Below are 16,311 nucleotides of genomic sequence, written 5' to 3'. Positions count from 1 at the left end.
CTGTTATCTGAATGAAGGTTCTTTTAAATCGGAAATGGAATTTATTTCCAAATGACCTTTCTATTGTTTTGTCAGTACTTTGGCTTTTATTCAATGACAACCGACGTAAGTTGTTAAATTTACATATGAAGTCGAAGCAGTAGCGTATTTTTTTTTAACATTTAATCTGAAATCAGTTCCGTAATATCTTCTCGTAACTTTGTGTAGGTGCGGTCAATTATCTCTTTCTATACTATGGTAGGGTTTTTTTTCTCGACAGAAGAAACCAAAGTTTTGAGATTTATTTTGTCACCCGTAACAAGCATCAAAAGGCGTTCGAAATTACTTCAGTGATAGCGTGTGAAATCACTGCTTCAACATATGTGCATATTAAACATCGTAACTAAAGTTTTCTCGGCAAGTTTTTGAATTGTGCCTTGGGAGGAAACTTTGCCTTTATTATAAAACTCAACCCAAGAAGGAAACTGCAAAAGTTTCCTTTTCTTTCACGAAAAAGAGGTAAGTCCTAGATTTATTTTTCCATTCTGAATAAGCTTTCTCTTCTTTCACTGAAATATTTTCCGTTAAGATAACCTTTTCTTTCATTTATTTGTAATGTTATGTTTCATGTTTGGCTATGCTAAATGAGAAATACGGATTCAGAAATGTGATGGAAAAATTGGAACATCATGAAAAAAAAGACACAAAAACCAGGCGTAAAGGAAACAGGGCTGGGCTGGGTTCTCACCAAAATTTTGTTGCAAAAAAATGCAATTGAGACAAATTTCCAAATATTTATTTTCCGTCTGCAGATTTCAAAGAAACCGGACTACTTGGAGAGTAATAAAGTAAACAGAGTGTTGCTTGTTAATTATGAAAATTGTCGGTTGGCTGAAATGAAACATATCCAATCGTGATTTCGCAATTTCAGGGTTTTTCATGAATTAGTCCTAATTCATTCGATTTTTTTGTTAAAACTGTCGGTGGTTTCACTCTAAAATCTAACGAGGAGATCAAACTGAAATTGATTGAGAGGTCGACAGAAGCGCTTGAAGATAAAGAAACTAAAAGACATGAGAGTTTAAAGTTTTAGGTATCAGTTTAAATCAGAATCGGAGATACATCTTTGACAAAAATTTACAGCTGAATGACCGAAACAGAATGTAAGAAATCCGTAAGAACAGTCCGACAGCTTTAAATTCAGTTCATGTTTTTCAATTAAACACTTTCTCCGTGCACAACAACAACAGTCGACTTCAAGTAGATTATGAAGAATTCTGCCTAAGTATTAGCTTAATCTTTGAAGAAACTTGATTCACGAAGGAGTCGATGTAAGTTTAGTCAGGAAATATACTGACATCTACTGAGTGAATTTGATTATGGAGAGAAGGGTAAAAGATCTGAAAATTGGAGATATCAACTCGACTTTCCTACTGATTGAATTTTCCAGCATAAGAAATCTAATGCACAACATCATTACGAAGCGTAATTATATGCCGAATGTTTATTTTAAAGCTAAACTGATGCTCGCCACAAAGGACGACTGATTAGTCCGACAAAAATTGGTTCCAAAGATAAAATATTTAATTTCCTCGAAGGATGAATTCCGAGCCAGTTCATAACACTTGGCTTTATTCCACTAGGGCCGCTCAAAAAATAATTCATTTTAAATCGTATCCACGCTTTTGAGGAAAAAGTATATGAAATACTCCCCATTTCCATCTGCCATAATGTTTACATTTTATTTGGAGAACATAAAAGGCTTATTTGACTTAAAAAGATTTCAACCTTGCTTCAAGCAATCAGCACCAACTTATTGAAACATTTGCAATTAAATCCGGTCAATTTATCACTTGGCAGAACTCAATATTTACCATCATCAATCACTTTTATAAAAGCTATCAACAGTTTAGGATTCAAAGCTATTTTTACTCTTCAAAGCCTCTACGAAAAAGAAACATTTAAAGCTCCTTTTCTCTTTAAGAAATCAGTATTTTAAAAAAAAATTTACTGTCGATAACAGCGGGGGCATTGCAAAACCATGTTTCAGAGGTTTTCGTCATGTTTCGACAAGCAGATGTAATACTTAGTTGTTCATTAACACGATCGATCGCCCTTGAACCGCGCAAAGAGCAGGTAACGAGAGTATTGTCTGGTGAAACTAAGTTATCTTCACATTTTTCAAACTTTCTATGAGATATGGCACCTCCCAGGGCACTCCCACGAAATACCCCTAACAGAAATTATTCATGTTTGCCTTTTCCGTTTTCATAATTCAACCGATGACAAAAATTACTCCATCTCTCAGCTACTACGCGCGCTGTGATTGGTTACGTAAGCGAGTTGTATTTACCCGGCGGCTTGCAATCTATACAAAATTGACCTTGTCGCCGAAATCTCGCGTTTCTTTGCCAATTGTTCTTAATCATTTGCTTCCTGTTAATTGTTCCAAAGAGTGCTAACAAATGAACCGCGATTTCGAATCCAGCCGTTCTTCTTTTAAAGTGCGTTAGTCATTTTATAGCCATTCCGTTGGAATAGCAATCGTTTCCAAAAATCTTCATGTACACAAGAGATATCACGTAAGAACATCTTACAAACCTCATCTTCTCGGTCTGTAAGGTAAGCTATAGAGCCTTGCCATTTCGTCTTCGATTTTTGACACTCATCCATCACCGCGATATCATGGAAGGAGGTTTGCCATATTTTTAGGTTCTATTCTTTTCTATTCCTTTTCCCGATACCTTTTAAAGAGATTGATAACGTGCATTATTAGGCCGATGAAACATTTCTATGGGCAACTCCCATGACACTCCCACGAAATGCCCCCAACCGAAATTATTTGTTAGCTTTTACGTTTTCAAAACTCAAATAATGCCAAAAGTAACTTTGATCTTTCTGCTACTACGCGCGCTGTGATTGGTTAATATGGTGGGTGGTATTCTTCCGGTGGCTCGCAAAAGATACAAAGTTGACATTATCGCCGAAATCTCACATTTCAGCGCAATGCTTTCCAATTGCTTGTTTTCTCTGAATTGTATTAAAAAGTGTTAGCAGATGAACAACGATTTAGGATTGATCTGCTCTCCTTTCGAAATGTTTCATGAAGCCATCTCGTTTGAACAAAATCGTTTGCTAAAATCTTCATATACACAGGAGATATTTCATAAAAAAATCAAGCTAACCTCATCTTCTCATTCATTAAGGTAAACTAGAGATAGTGGCCATTTCCCTTACGACTTCCGGTGCAGTCTGGTTCATTGTGATATCTTAGAAGGAGGATGTTTTTTTTTTTTTAGCCAGTAGCTTTTAAGAAACTTTTGTGCGCACCGCAAACACTTAGATGTTTATCGACGTGAAATGGAAAACGGGTAGATTTAAACCACTGTAACAAATTTTGAAAGGCGTAAGGTTGTAGGCATTGTGAGTATCGCCTGAAATTGGAATTTTTTTTCCTCATTTTTTCATCACTCTGCATTGAAAATGTTGTTTTATCCAATTAGACACCTCCTCTGACACTCCCACGAAATGCCCCTTATTGAATTTTCTTTTGATTCAACCAATAACAGAGATGAGTTTAATCTCCCCGCTGCGACGTGGACTGTGATTGGCTAATTTGGCGGGTTATCTTCTCCAGCGCTTCCCGAAATAAGCCACGTTGCCAAATTCTCTCGTTTTATCGCCAATTGTTCATAATCATTTGCTTCCTTTTAATTGTTTTTAAGGGTGCTAATGAATGAATAACAATTGACTCTTTCTCCTTTCGAAGTGCGTCAGTCATTTAAAGCCATTCCATTTGAATAGAAATCGTTTTTCAAAATATTTATCCGCGAACAGAGAAAATACAACACAAGAAAACCTTGCTAAGCACTTCGTCTTATTCATTAGGGTAAGTTAAAGATATCTTTACTATTTCCCCTATGAGTTCTTGCACACTCTTGTACGTCAATATTTTAGAAGGAGATTTTCCATTCTTCTAAGGAAGTTATTTCTTTGCCGATAGCTTTTAAGAGATTGTTGCGCGCATCGGCGGGCAGATGAAATACTTCGATAGTTATCAACGCAAAATTATAACAAGAAAGTTCAAACCACCGTAACTAAGTTTAAAAAGCTGTTGAACAAGTGATCATGCCAGTACCTCATTCCTCATATGCTTTCTTGTGAGTCAGGAAGCACCTCCCGCGGCACTCCCACGAAATGCCTCTTGCTGATTTTATTCATTTTGGCTTTCACATTTTCAACCAACTACAGCAATTGTGATTGGTTAATTTAACGCACTATTTTCTCCCGCACGACCTACAAACACTTCTAAGTTGACTTAATTCCCAAAATCTTACGTATTTTTTTTATCACTCATCGTTCTTAAATCGTTCGTTTTAATTTGAGTGTATTCTGAGGTGCAAACGAATGATCAACGATTTCGAAATGACTTGGTTTTGTGATGAGGTTCGTTACTCCTATGAAGTTGTTCCGATCGTAACAAATTATGATATTTAACGACATTGCATCGAAAGTGATGTTAATTACGTAAGCTTTTCGAAACTCGCTACGCTACAGGAACAAATTTGCCAGAATCAGCTGATTCTTCATCAACCTTGACAAAAATAAGATGTTACGTAACTGGAGGCTGTTGCATTTCATGAAGTATCAACAGACAGATATCGTTATTTACTCGATTGTATCGAAAGCTGTTAGGAAGCGCTTTCAAGCGATACTTTCGCCGATTTCTAACAACGATGTACTTTCATTCTTATCTGAAATTACAGACCACCTAGAAGCGCCACCTACACCTGCCGCTTAACTATGGAAGATGAAAGTGCTTGGGTAATTAAAAAAGATTGCTCCGGAGTTGACACAGATTCGGTCAAAAGCTTCTGCTTCGACAGTGACTCTGTGGCTCTACGAATAGCAAGAATGCTTCCTTATGCTCTTATTATTTTGGGATCTACGGTTGGAAATATTCTGGTCGCGTTCGTTGTCTTCAGAAGTCGCCCCATGCGAAAGGCAATAAACTTCTTTATCGTGAACATGGCTATGAGCGATTTATTGATCACACTGGTGTACATGCCGAGAGTGATTGGCATTCTATTAAGAGGTTACGAATGGCTTTCCGAAGGCATAGCTGGGTTAGTGTTTTGTAAACTGGTGTACTTCATTCATGAGACAGCTGTCAGTGTGACAATATTTTCTGCAATCTGTATCAGCGGTGAACGTTTCCTAGCTGTTGTACGTCCATTGAAGACTTTGGCCAACGGCACTAAAGCGGCGCGCTACTTAATCGCTCTTACATGGATGATATCCTCGCTTCTTAGGATTCCAATCTTGATCGCAAACAAAATTGGTGAACACTGTGGCAAAGTATACTGCAGCCTCTCTCTGGATGAAGTGTTTTGGCCAGGTTCCTCAGTATTATACCACAAATTCAACTTGATTGGCATGTATGCCACGCCCATGGGAGTCATGATCGCTCTGTATTCAGCAACGATCTTTTCTTTAAAGAGAAGAAGTCGTCCTGGAAATAGAGTTACAACCGAGAACACACAAGCTACGGAGATGAACAGAAAAGTGTCCCGAATGGTGCTCGTAGTTACAACTGCTTTCATTCTTTGCTGGATTTTATACTTTATTATTGCCGTTTTGATGTCGTATGACGTGAAAATCTCATGCAATATTCTGTATCTTAGACTTCTTTTCGCCCACTCCAACTGCGCGCTGACGCCTGTGCTTTATGCGCTGTTTAGTGAAAATTATCAGCGGGAGTTTAGGAACGTGTTTTGGGCATGTCTTTGCCTGCGGCGCCCAAGGCGACGAGCAAGAACTAGCGAACGTTTGGGAATCAACGAGAGGGCATGGACTGTAGAAACAATGACGGAATGTCAACTATAAATTTCTCAGTTGCTATCAACTCATTTAAAAAACAACTAGTATACAAATGATCAGGTGTTATTTAAGAAAACTGGTGCAAATTAAAGTGGGTTCCTTTTTCGGTGAAGAAATCCCAGAACAAGTAATAAATATGAAATAAATCAATGTGTAATTTGTAATTGACTGTCTTTACTTTGCTATGTGATTGTTCGACATAAAACTCGCCCTAATTTCTTAACTAATCAGACTCTCAGTTTGATTGTTTTTTGGCACAAAACAGGATCAAGCCCTCAGTGATATCCACTTTTTTACCGTATAACAGATCAGCGAAAGCTATCATGATGTGACTAAATTGTTTGTGGTTATTATAAACTTGTCCATTTTGCTAATATTTGATTTTTACTCGGGCTTTCCAAAGGAAACGCCCAAGTTGAAATTCCAGGCCCTTTTTTTTTTCCTCGTTTATAATTCATCTGAGAACTACTTTGTAGGTGCGTCCTAAAACTGACAATTTTTCCGTTATGAGCCAATCTCACTTTGTGACCTTCTCCTTATTTTCCGTTCTGACCCGATCAAATCAAAAGTGAAACCGCGATTCCCGATCTTTCATTGCGTCCAACTAAGTTTCACTTTGCCATTGAAAGAGGGAATTATCGCTTGTGGATCATATACGTTACGTCGAAGGCGGAGAGTGATCACACGTTTTATTACAGTTTCATTTGATCATTATTTATTACCTGTTTTGTTTATTTATTTATGTATTGTTTTTGTAGGAGGGGGGGAGGGGTCCCCGGAGTATTCGGTTTTGTTACGATAAAATTTATCTGACTGATCCCCTCAGTCCCCCCCTGAAAACTTTGTGACCCTCGTAAAATCCTGCGCCCTTCCCCCCCTCCCCGGCTATAAATAATGACCATTCCCTAAATTGAAGAAAGGAGAGATGATTTGTTACATTCAAACTTCCGCCGATCACAACAAACACTTAACGAGCGCCACGCACCCCACACACGCCGTCGCTCTTGTTCGTTTCCCCCCTCCAGCAGCTTGGAAAATGCGCTCGTAGGCCGGAAAGCGCTCTATGCGTTAAGAGCTCCTTCGTTTTTCTCTGGCTTATCTGCATTTAGGTAGGGTCAAAAATTAAACGAAATAGGGTTTGTCACATGAATGATAACCATTCATCTCGACATGAGATGTGCAAGATCGCAAAGAGCTGTTGTCTTTCAAGGAACTTTTCCCTCGCAATGAGCTTCCTCTGGTTGATCTAAGCGAGGTCCGCTCGCTATAAATCGATCTCTCCCAGACCATTTCCTGTCTCCGAATACCCGGGACAATATAGAAACAAGAAAACGCAAGGATTTTCTTAAAAGCTGAACGGAAATCCTTGTTCATACAGGCATAGATGATTGGGTTTAACACGCTGTTGACATAATGCAACCACTTAGCTGCCAGAACCGCCTCTTCAGGGATTGGTGAGCAGCTTTTGCACAAAGCATACACGAGGTTTAAGACGAAGAATGGGCCCCAACAAATGACGAAAGCGCCAATAACTGCTCCAACTGTTTTGGCCGCTTTGAGTTCTTTGGAGAGAAGAAATCTCTTTGGGCTGCCATGGACTGTTAGAATTATCTTTTTGATCTGATGATGCGCGGCTCTGTAGATTTGCATGTAACATATGAGCATAATGACCAGAGGAATAAAGAAACAAGAAACACTGACGGCAATTTCATAGGAAGGTGGGGGAACGGACCAAAGGATGATTTTTAATACCGCCATGAAGATGGAAAACGACCATATACCAAAAATAGCAATGACAGCCTTGCGGGTTGTCATTCTGTCGTGGTAAGTGAGTGGTGAGGTAATGCATACATAACGTTCCAAGCTTATGAAACAAAGATGGAGAATTGATGCAACACCACAAAGTATGTCGACACAGCTCCAAACCTATGACAAAGTGACGAAAAAAAAAATCAGTTATGTAAAGGTTGCAAATACTGAATCAATATCAGTATCTAAGCACTTACCCCTCCCCTAATCCAACATTGACCCCCTATCGTCATCAAATCATATTCCAGGTTTGAAAACATTACTGTAACCACAAGCGGCCCCAGCTCCAGCTGTGAGATGATCATCTTGCACAATAACAGTCATGGCGGAATTATAAGAGTTTTTCTGATCGCTTGTTATCTGACCACTTTCTTTGATAAAAAGAACCGTTTTGGCGAGTTGTCCATTTCGAGGTTTTCAACGGGCTTTTCTTAAGGAAGTTGAAAACCTCGAAATGGACAGCTCGCTAAAATGGGTTCTTTTCATCAAAGTAAACGGTCGGATAACAAGTGATACGCTGTGGAAGTAAGGTTAGTTATTTTCATTGAGAATTTGACGTATTGTTTTATTCCTTAGAGCGGTCGTAAATATTCTCATACAAACTCTTATAAATTCTGTTTTTGTGCAAGATGATCATCTCACAGCTGGAGCTTGGGCCGCCTGTGCTGTAATTCGTCAAAAGTGAGGGGGGGAGGGGAGAGCATTTTTAAAGACATCGCTATAATCATTTTAAGGCCTTATCTTCATAGCTGCAAAAAAAAAACAAAAAAAAAAAAAAAAACTCGACAAAAAAATTTCGTTCGGGAACTGATAAGGCGAGCATTAAAAAATTGGAAAAGCTACATGTTACTATTAAAGAATAAGAAAAGAAAAATAAAATAGTCAAACTTACCTGTTCAACCCATATATCAAACTTCCATTCTGGTCCTGTGATGATGTACGCGCCCCAGACGGGCATCGAAATCCCTGCCACCAAAATGTCTGCCACAGCAAGTGACACGATGAAATAATTGGTCATATTGCGAAGGTTTTGAAACACACGAAAGGCAATAACGACCAGAACATTTCCAAACAGCGCCAATAAGATGATAATAATGAGAAATGTGATGGAAATGAGAATTGTTTCCCGGTCGAATTTCTCCTCAACGTTGGTTTCATTGTTATTCAGCTTTGGAGTGGGGCTTGTCATAGCCAGCTGAAAAATTGAAACACAGCACGTGGAAGCTTTAGGACCGCTTATTATTTATCTCTTGAAGGAGACGAGGGCAGCAGAGGATTTTGGGGAAATCAGATGGTATTTAGGGGGAGAGGATTCATAACAACATCATAAACTTTTAAACTATAAACTTCAACATAAATCTTGTGGTGACCCAACCAAAAGCCTCCAGCTGGATAAATTTGGAAAAGGCGTTTTCGTACTGAATGGAAAACAACAGTTTTGTGTCGACTTTGGAGGGCGATTTAGTGAAATGCATTTGTCCACATTTCGTGGCGTTGATTCAAAAACACAACAACATCGGCGGTTGAAACGCTCGAGTGCATTTTCGTGCGTGTGCTTTACATATAATAATGTTCTAATTGTCCTACCAATGGGAGAAAGAAGAAAAGGAAGAAAAAATAAAGAAATAAAGGAAAAAGAGAATCAGTGTTTTTGAAAAGCTGCCCTTTTGGCACACATCTGGTCGAGGGTAGCGTCAAAGGTCGTCCTTACCCTAGATATAAAGTCCCGCAACTTAGTGTTGTAAGAGCCTCTGTGCTCATAACACAGTTCGCGTTCAAGGGGCCCGTTTCTCGGAGGTCACGGTAACTAAATGGACCCGGAGCTGTATTTTGAATAAAAATGTTAGGAATAGAGAAGCCAGTTCTGATATCCCAACCAGTTTATTATATTTTTTTTAGTTGATAGTTTTATCATGTAATATTAATTTTTTTTTTAAACCCCCATCTTGGGTGAAACAGCCTTAATTACGGTTAATTTACCGGGACCTTCGAGAAACAGGCCTCAGCTAACATGAATACAAATAACGGATATTCAATATACAGGAAAGACCGTTTTTCTTAATCACCCGTCTCGAACTACTTCCTACAAGGGTAACTGATTAATAATAATTGTAACGCAATTTCCGATTTATGAAAGGCACATGACTTGTTGGTCGTCTGTACAACAACACGGTTAATTATACGACTTCAAAAGACTGACAGGAATGAAGAGTCCTACCGGATTTAATACCGGAGTAAAGATTGAAAAGAGGTATTTTATCTATTTCTTAAAGTCAGTTTTTTGTAAAGATTTCTTCTTGCATTTGATTCAAATCGTAAATTGAAAATCGCTTTCGACGTATCATCATGCGCGTTCAGCTTTTTTGCACAGTGACACGTAAAATGCCGATTTTCAAATCTTTGTAGGTTTTATCCTCAGTTCGACATTGGCGAGGGATTTCCCGGCTTTTTAAACACTATAAGGTTAAAAAATTAAGAAAAAAAAAAGCCAGGGATACACACGACGTGTACCTCTCTGCAGGATAAAGTCTCAGTTTAGTGGGCTGTGTTTGTGGTCAGTATGAATAAAGAACATTTGTCTGTAAGAGACACAAATGGTACTAATAATGGCACATATGGCATTATAATGCAGACGAACACAATCTCGATGTTAAAATTGAAAGCTATTTACACGATAATAGAATTGGTCTGAAAGATTTCGTGTGGCGAATGTTGGAAATAACTACATTTGAAAAGAATCGATCATGCAGCGAAAATCAGGAACCTTTGTTGGATAAGACCAGAGGTCAAATATTTGATTAACTAAGATCAAACGTGGGTTGGAGAAGAGGCGAAGTAAATCTTTAGAAATACGCCAACTAATCCTTGATTTTCAAAACTCGAGTTTCTTTCTCAGAATTGAAGCTACTCATGTAAGCTTTTCGCAAGTAAAATGATTTGGTATTTTCACAGTTCTGTCTCAATTTGAGCTCGGAAACATGAATTTAGCTGGAAACTGTGCTGGCTTCTGTGTTGATCGATCAGAGACATTAACAAAAAGAGAACTGAACCTGATTAATTTTGCATCTCAGTGTTAATATTTAAACAAAAAGTGGATTTCTCGATGTCACGACCTCAATACAATTAAGTGAAATTGATGACTGTTGGTGAGTTTTTTCTCAAATTTGTCTGTCTTGTGAGACATGGATTGGAAGTAAAGAAAAACAACCTTATAAACATTGAAAAGAAAAGTGAAAGTAAGAATTGAAGGTGAAGAAATGATAAGAAAACTTTCCAAATCCATATGAGAACCGAAGAAAATAAACATAACTTTTTGTTTGGCAGTAATATTGAAGCGGAATTTGAAAAGATTTCCAATATTTCTTTTATTGTATTTTTAATAGCAATAGGCAATAAAAATATATATAAGTGCGCTCGGCTCATTTTATTGCATAGATAAGTTTCATTGCAGGGAGATAAAAAGAAACCGACCCGGCCTGTATTGAATTATTGTTGGAAACAAAATTTATGCGGACAACTGAGATTGTAAAAACTGTCAACATCGCAGAAAAGCTCCTGAATCGGAAAGTTAGAGTTTAGAGTATTTCGCGAATGGATTTCTCTTCTTTGAAGCGACAGATACCGGTAAATTGGAAAAAAAACGTGCTCTGAAAGCTTACCACAACACAACAGCTGTCCTTCCAAGCTGACAGAATACGGATCACACTCTTTGACAAGCGTCGAAAAGTAACGAAGGTAAGTAGGTGTTCATTACCTTCATAAAATGAAAATGAATTTTCTTGTAATCTCGATTATCCGGCTCGTCCGTAGAACAAGTGTCTTATTTCCTCCTTGGCTAGGAATGATAACTAAACGATGTCTAATGCTGTAGGGTCCCAAGAATCACAGTAAGTACTTTATATAGTGTAAGAACCTTGCACTGGGCGTAATTTCCACCAATCAGAGCACAGTATTTGTCATCATGGTCTGCAAGTGATAATGCTCGCAAATACACTTTTTTGAGAACTGCAATTCATCCAAAATACTACGAAAATAGTGACAGTGTTTCTCAACTGATTTCTTAAGTCATGTCTAAGGTTGTTAGACACAATTGGGTGAAAAATTATTTCAATCCGAGAAAGATTCCGCATCTTAATTAAATTATTAAAATTTGGGTTGTAACTCAGCAGTTATCCGGAAACTGGAGAAATCTATTTAAAATAAAGATTCCATTTATGTTGGAGAACACTAACGAAATAATCATGACTTATTTTTGAGATTGCATTGTTAGGGAGCATTGCTATTCTTAGCATGTAAAATGATCAAGTTCCTAATGTTGTTTTCTGCGCCAATTTAAGTTAAACGACCAAAGATGCACACGATGCTTTTAACAACGTTCATAAATGATCTATTGTCATGTTCGTATTTAATTATTAAGCGCACAATACAATTTTCAAAGTAAACTATTGGCTTATTCCTTAATTTTGCCAAAGCTTTCTAAATCGACATCGCTTTTATGAAGTGGCGAAGGAAAACCCCTGAACTTGATAAACTGCTCCTTAAGTAGTGGTTGCGAGTTATTTCTTGAAAGTCGCTTGAACATAAGCTTTCTAAATGTAAAATTTTGATGTGGAAATTCTGTTATCTTTAAGCATGTTTCCTATAATGGTTAAAAGCTGTAAATGTGCTCTCATTCTGAAGCGCTACCCCGTTTTATTTTCATGTCTGGTGCTAAATTAACTAAGGCCATTCGATATAAATTTTTCTGATATCATTTTTATAGAAGCTTACTGCACTCATTCAAAAAGCTTGAAAATGTAGAAATTAATTTAAGTTAATGTTGCGAATTCATAAATTTTTATAATTTTTATTCACTGCTGGAAACTTCTTATGACACACTAACACGAAAAGAGTGGCAAGGCCCCTTCAGTTTGTGGAGTTTGACTACCTTTTTTGTTGTTTTTTCTATTGCTTTACGATATTTTTCTGTCGTCTTGTTTATGCTGATTTACTCTCTTTTTTCACGGAAGAACTTTATTTCCGCACAGTATGACACGATGTTCTCTGGGAGTCACCTGCTGAGTGATTAGTCAACTTTTTAGGTTTAAGACCGATGCCTAGATCTGCCTATTTTTGAAAAGTTTAGAGAAGATTCGTCAGACATTTTTGTGCGTAGAAATTTTTCATAGATTGATTCTCATGATACATGAAGATTAGAACACGAGAAGTCCCTGCTTTTCGGCGAATTCTGCGCGGGTAAAAAAAAGTCACGCGCGGTGCGCTAACATAACTTATTAAATTTGCTTTTGTCATATGTAGGATACACGCAAACTTTCAATTTTAACCCGTGTTCGGTTCTGAGCTAGTGGAAAGAAACGAAAATGGATGCATAGCGACTTGTAAAACTTGCTCTCAAACTGTTTTCGCTTTGATTGAAAGAAAAACGTGACCAATCTGTGCGTTTTATCATGCAATAAAGATTAAATTATTTAATTCAGGGAAGATCGTTTTCTCACCACTCCTAATCGTCTTAGGCTCGCGTGACAATCTCCTTATGCGTGATTACCTGCGTTTAACGCAAACCATAAAGGACGTAGACAAGAAATATTCGATAATCGGGTTGTTCAAAAAGGAACCCGTTTAACATTTAAGAGTCATTTGTATCTACAAATGTCTGAGCAAAACTAAATTTCAGGGTTTTACGATTGCCTCGATTCTCTACTCTAGCCTTTAAATTCGATGAAATTACGTGTTTTTTAGCGATGCATTTATGGAAACTCGCCATTTTGTTTAGCAATGAGATGTTCCCTTCAAAATTTTGAGATTTCACTGGTTCAATTTTGTCAAAGCGCCCATGAATTTTATCATTTTTTTTAAACGAATATGATGTCTCATTTAAGGGCATATGTGCCTTCATTGATATTTCCCAAACCAAAAGTTATTTCTTTGAAAGTTCCTCTTTACCTGTGGTTAAGCCCAGTGTGAGCTAAAACGAAATAAAATTTAAGTCTAAAGCTTTAACAATTTTGGGTTCATCTTTCTTGCTCTTGAAAGCCAAATACAGGCGATTGTGTTCATTTTGCTTTAAGTTGTTGAATAAAGCTGTAAATTTTGCAAAAACCTTTACCTCATGTAGTAAACTTTCATACTGAATGCATGAGTAATATTTCCACGGAAAGCCACAGAGTATCTTAGGAATAATTTTTTTCTTCGTATCCAATCCTTAAGTATGAAATTATGATAAAACAAACCAACTATCTTTACATTTGCTTGATAAATTTCCATAAATTATTACCATATGTACTTGTTGGCTGAGAAAAGCTTGATAACATAAAGTTGTTCCAGACAACGTGCGTTCATTTTATTGCTTTCGTGACATTCTACCTTCAATACCTGACGGCCTTAGGGTACAATCTTCATTTAAAAAACTACGAGTTTTTCCTTTCTGATGAAATAAGATACATAATCATCGACATCATCCGTAATATTTCGAAATACTGCCACACGCAGGTTTTATTTTGCAGATATCTAGACGTTAAGGCTATATTTATAGTGTTTTTATATGTAAACACATTTCTTTAATTTTCCTGTTTGATTTTACGCTTAAAATGGGAGAAAAGTAACATAGAAAATAAAAAAAACCGAGCCGTCTATGAAAAAGAACTACTGCGAGGAGCAAAAACCTTTGACAAAAGGCGTTTTCAAATTCATCGTGACATACATGTTTTTCTTCTCTTAAAAATCGATATTTTTAAAAACCATTCACAATCAAAATAAGACGAATGTCAGCAATAAATACATTTGTTTTCATCCGTTCTTATAGGAAGTCAAATTTTTCCTAGTTCAGGAGCATTCGTAACTTGAATTGAAATTATAGTTTAAGACTCAATTTTTGAAATTTTCGCTACTTTATCCTCCATCTTTAGACTAAAAAGGTTTTCTGGCTTTGTCAGAATACGAAACCTTCCTTTTTACAGATGTAGAGACAAATTTTTAAAGGTTTTTTCCGGCAACTGAATGCGCGTTTTCAAAATACATTTTAATAGCTTTTTTTTAATTTCGTTTCAGTATGTAGTCAACAATTTCACCACAACGAGGAATATTCCCGAAAAAGGTGCAGATACACCTGTAGTAAATACGGAATTTATTTCACCAATGAGGAAGTTAGTGCACGGTTGAAACATTTCCAAGGTTTTTGAGCGTATCGGTTTCCAGGCTATTTCACTATTTTGCTTTTGAAAATCGCAAAGTCTACAAAACATCACGTTTGAAAGTTACGCTAACAGTAGAAGTGATCCATCTTCCTCATTGTATTTTGAAAAAAACCGTAGCTGCTAAAAAGGATAGTCTCCATAACGGAAATCCGGATAGTATCCTGAAAGACTGCGCTAATTGGGGAAATTGTATTCGATGGCTTACGTTTACACATGTTTTTATGATCCATTGGCTGAAATACTGAAATGCGTCATTTAGCAGAAAAAGAGAAAACAATATAAAAAACATGTTTACGAGATGGACTCCAACCGAAGATGGAAAAATAAACTTTACTTTCGGCACGCGTTTTTTGATTTTGTTTTAGAGTTAGGATAAACTTATCTTTGGATGTCAACACGAATATGAAATACTCTTATGAATTCAACAAGTATTTGTTGACGTATTAGTAAAGTTTTATGCCGCACAAAGAGCCGCGAACAAAACATTATTTTGCCACATCTGCATATATTAAAAAATCTACTTTAATACGAGTGATTGTAATAAAGCGTCAAGATAATTAAATTTATCTTAAAAAATCATTCAATATTTTTTTGCCTCAAAAACTTTTTAGGTGTAAAATACTGGAAACTTAAAAAAAAGTACTGATAACATATTCTTTAACGCCAGAAAATTGAATGAAAAAGCTAAATAGCTAGACAAAATGGCTTACTTAAGAAATTCAAACACCATTGAGTATATATCAATTTTCCGCACGTGAGATCGTCCGGTGAAGTGTCTTAAAATGATTACGCTTCTTTGTGCAGTCAAAGATAAAAGGCTTAGATGCGTACGGTATTTTTACTTACTTTTGTACTCTCGATTTTGTCAGCAAAGATACTTTTTAGCCCGATAAGAATTCAATAATTGACTCATGCGGTCTGGTTCGTTAGGCCCAGACAATCGTCTTTGCGACGAGACGGAATTAATTTTGAATTCAAAAGCACGGGAGAAAACTTGAAACTCAAACTGAATTCCTTTGCGACAGAATAGATGCGTGGTGTTTTTCTATTGCAAGTCCATTATTTAGGCATTGGGAGGTTAATTTTTTTTTGGTCACAGAATTTCAGCGATCAGATCAAGAAACTTTTGTTTAAATTCTCATTGCTATTAGTGATAGTCTTTGGTTGAGATTTTGAACGCGGCGACTGCCTCACCGCTTAGGTTTAAGGTTTGCGTATAAAACAGAGAAGTTGATATGGTTTGGTTCGCTTGGATGTAACGCCCTTCATGTGTGAAATTTTGTATCAAGTTCTCGACCATAATCCCCTACTTTAGAGTTTGTAGCGTGTTATTTTTTACCTTAAGGTTGCCTTGTCAGTTCTCATATATCGTCACCAACATCTATCAGTGCCTGAGATAGCACTTATACTCCACAACCGTGCTTTTATCTTCAAACAAAAAGAAAAACAC

The 16,311-nt window shown here is 37.0% G+C and overlaps 3 protein-coding genes across 10 annotated transcripts in view; 2 read left to right on the top strand and 1 right to left on the bottom strand.

Moving 5' to 3' along the window:
• Nucleotides 1-151: 151 nt before the first annotated feature.
• Nucleotides 152-6,021, top strand: LOC113670036 (QRFP-like peptide receptor). The gene is made up of 2 exons (XM_027186119.2): nucleotides 152-498; nucleotides 4,746-6,021. Exon 2 carries the CDS (start codon nucleotides 4,783-4,785, stop codon nucleotides 5,863-5,865), a length of 1,083 nt encoding a protein of 360 aa, XP_027041920.2. The 5' UTR covers nucleotides 152-498; nucleotides 4,746-4,782; the 3' UTR covers nucleotides 5,866-6,021.
• A 511-nt stretch (nucleotides 6,022-6,532) lies between these two features.
• The window catches only part of LOC113670035 (beta-1 adrenergic receptor), a 9,804-nt gene continuing 25 nt past the window's right edge, over nucleotides 6,533-16,311 (bottom strand). The window contains exons 1-4 of one of the 6 annotated variants that reach the window (XM_089196211.1): nucleotides 16,201-16,288; nucleotides 9,380-9,491; nucleotides 8,561-8,863; nucleotides 6,533-7,785 (exon numbers count right to left, since the gene is read on the bottom strand). In XM_089196211.1, the coding sequence (XP_089052337.1) occupies nucleotides 6,982-7,785; nucleotides 8,561-8,857 (1,101 nt within the window). In that variant the 5' untranslated portion in view covers nucleotides 8,858-8,863; nucleotides 9,380-9,491; nucleotides 16,201-16,288 and the 3' untranslated portion in view covers nucleotides 6,533-6,981. Of the gene's footprint in view, nucleotides 7,786-8,560; nucleotides 8,864-9,379; nucleotides 9,492-11,327; nucleotides 11,561-13,774; nucleotides 13,890-16,200 lie in introns of those variants that run through there. The other 5 variants (XM_089196212.1, XM_027186115.2, XM_089196213.1 and 2 more) reach the window with 5 other exon arrangements.
• LOC113669987 (octopamine receptor beta-1R) overlaps nucleotides 9,864-16,311 on the top strand; it is a 65,630-nt gene continuing 59,182 nt past the window's right edge. For 2 of the 3 annotated variants that reach the window (XM_089196245.1, XM_089196227.1), the window contains exons 1-3: nucleotides 9,865-9,919; nucleotides 11,281-11,403; nucleotides 11,508-11,555. The gene's annotated coding sequence lies outside the window, so the exon portion shown is untranslated. Of the gene's footprint in view, nucleotides 9,920-11,280; nucleotides 11,404-11,507; nucleotides 11,556-16,311 lie in introns of all 3 variants that reach the window. The other variant, XM_089196235.1, reaches the window with a different exon arrangement.

The sequence above is a fragment of the Pocillopora damicornis genome, chromosome 2, assembly GCF_964200805.1.
Source record: "Pocillopora damicornis chromosome 2, jaPocDami1.2, whole genome shotgun sequence".
NCBI lineage: Eukaryota > Metazoa > Cnidaria > Anthozoa > Scleractinia > Pocilloporidae > Pocillopora > Pocillopora damicornis.
Note: the sequence above shows the minus strand (reverse complement) of the source record. Positions and strands in the feature narration are given on the sequence as shown.

Coding starts and splice junctions, on each gene's coding strand:
- LOC113670036 (XM_027186119.2), top strand. CDS start 4,783: ATGGAAGATGAAAGTGCTTGGGTAATTAAAAAAGATTGCTCCGGAGTT.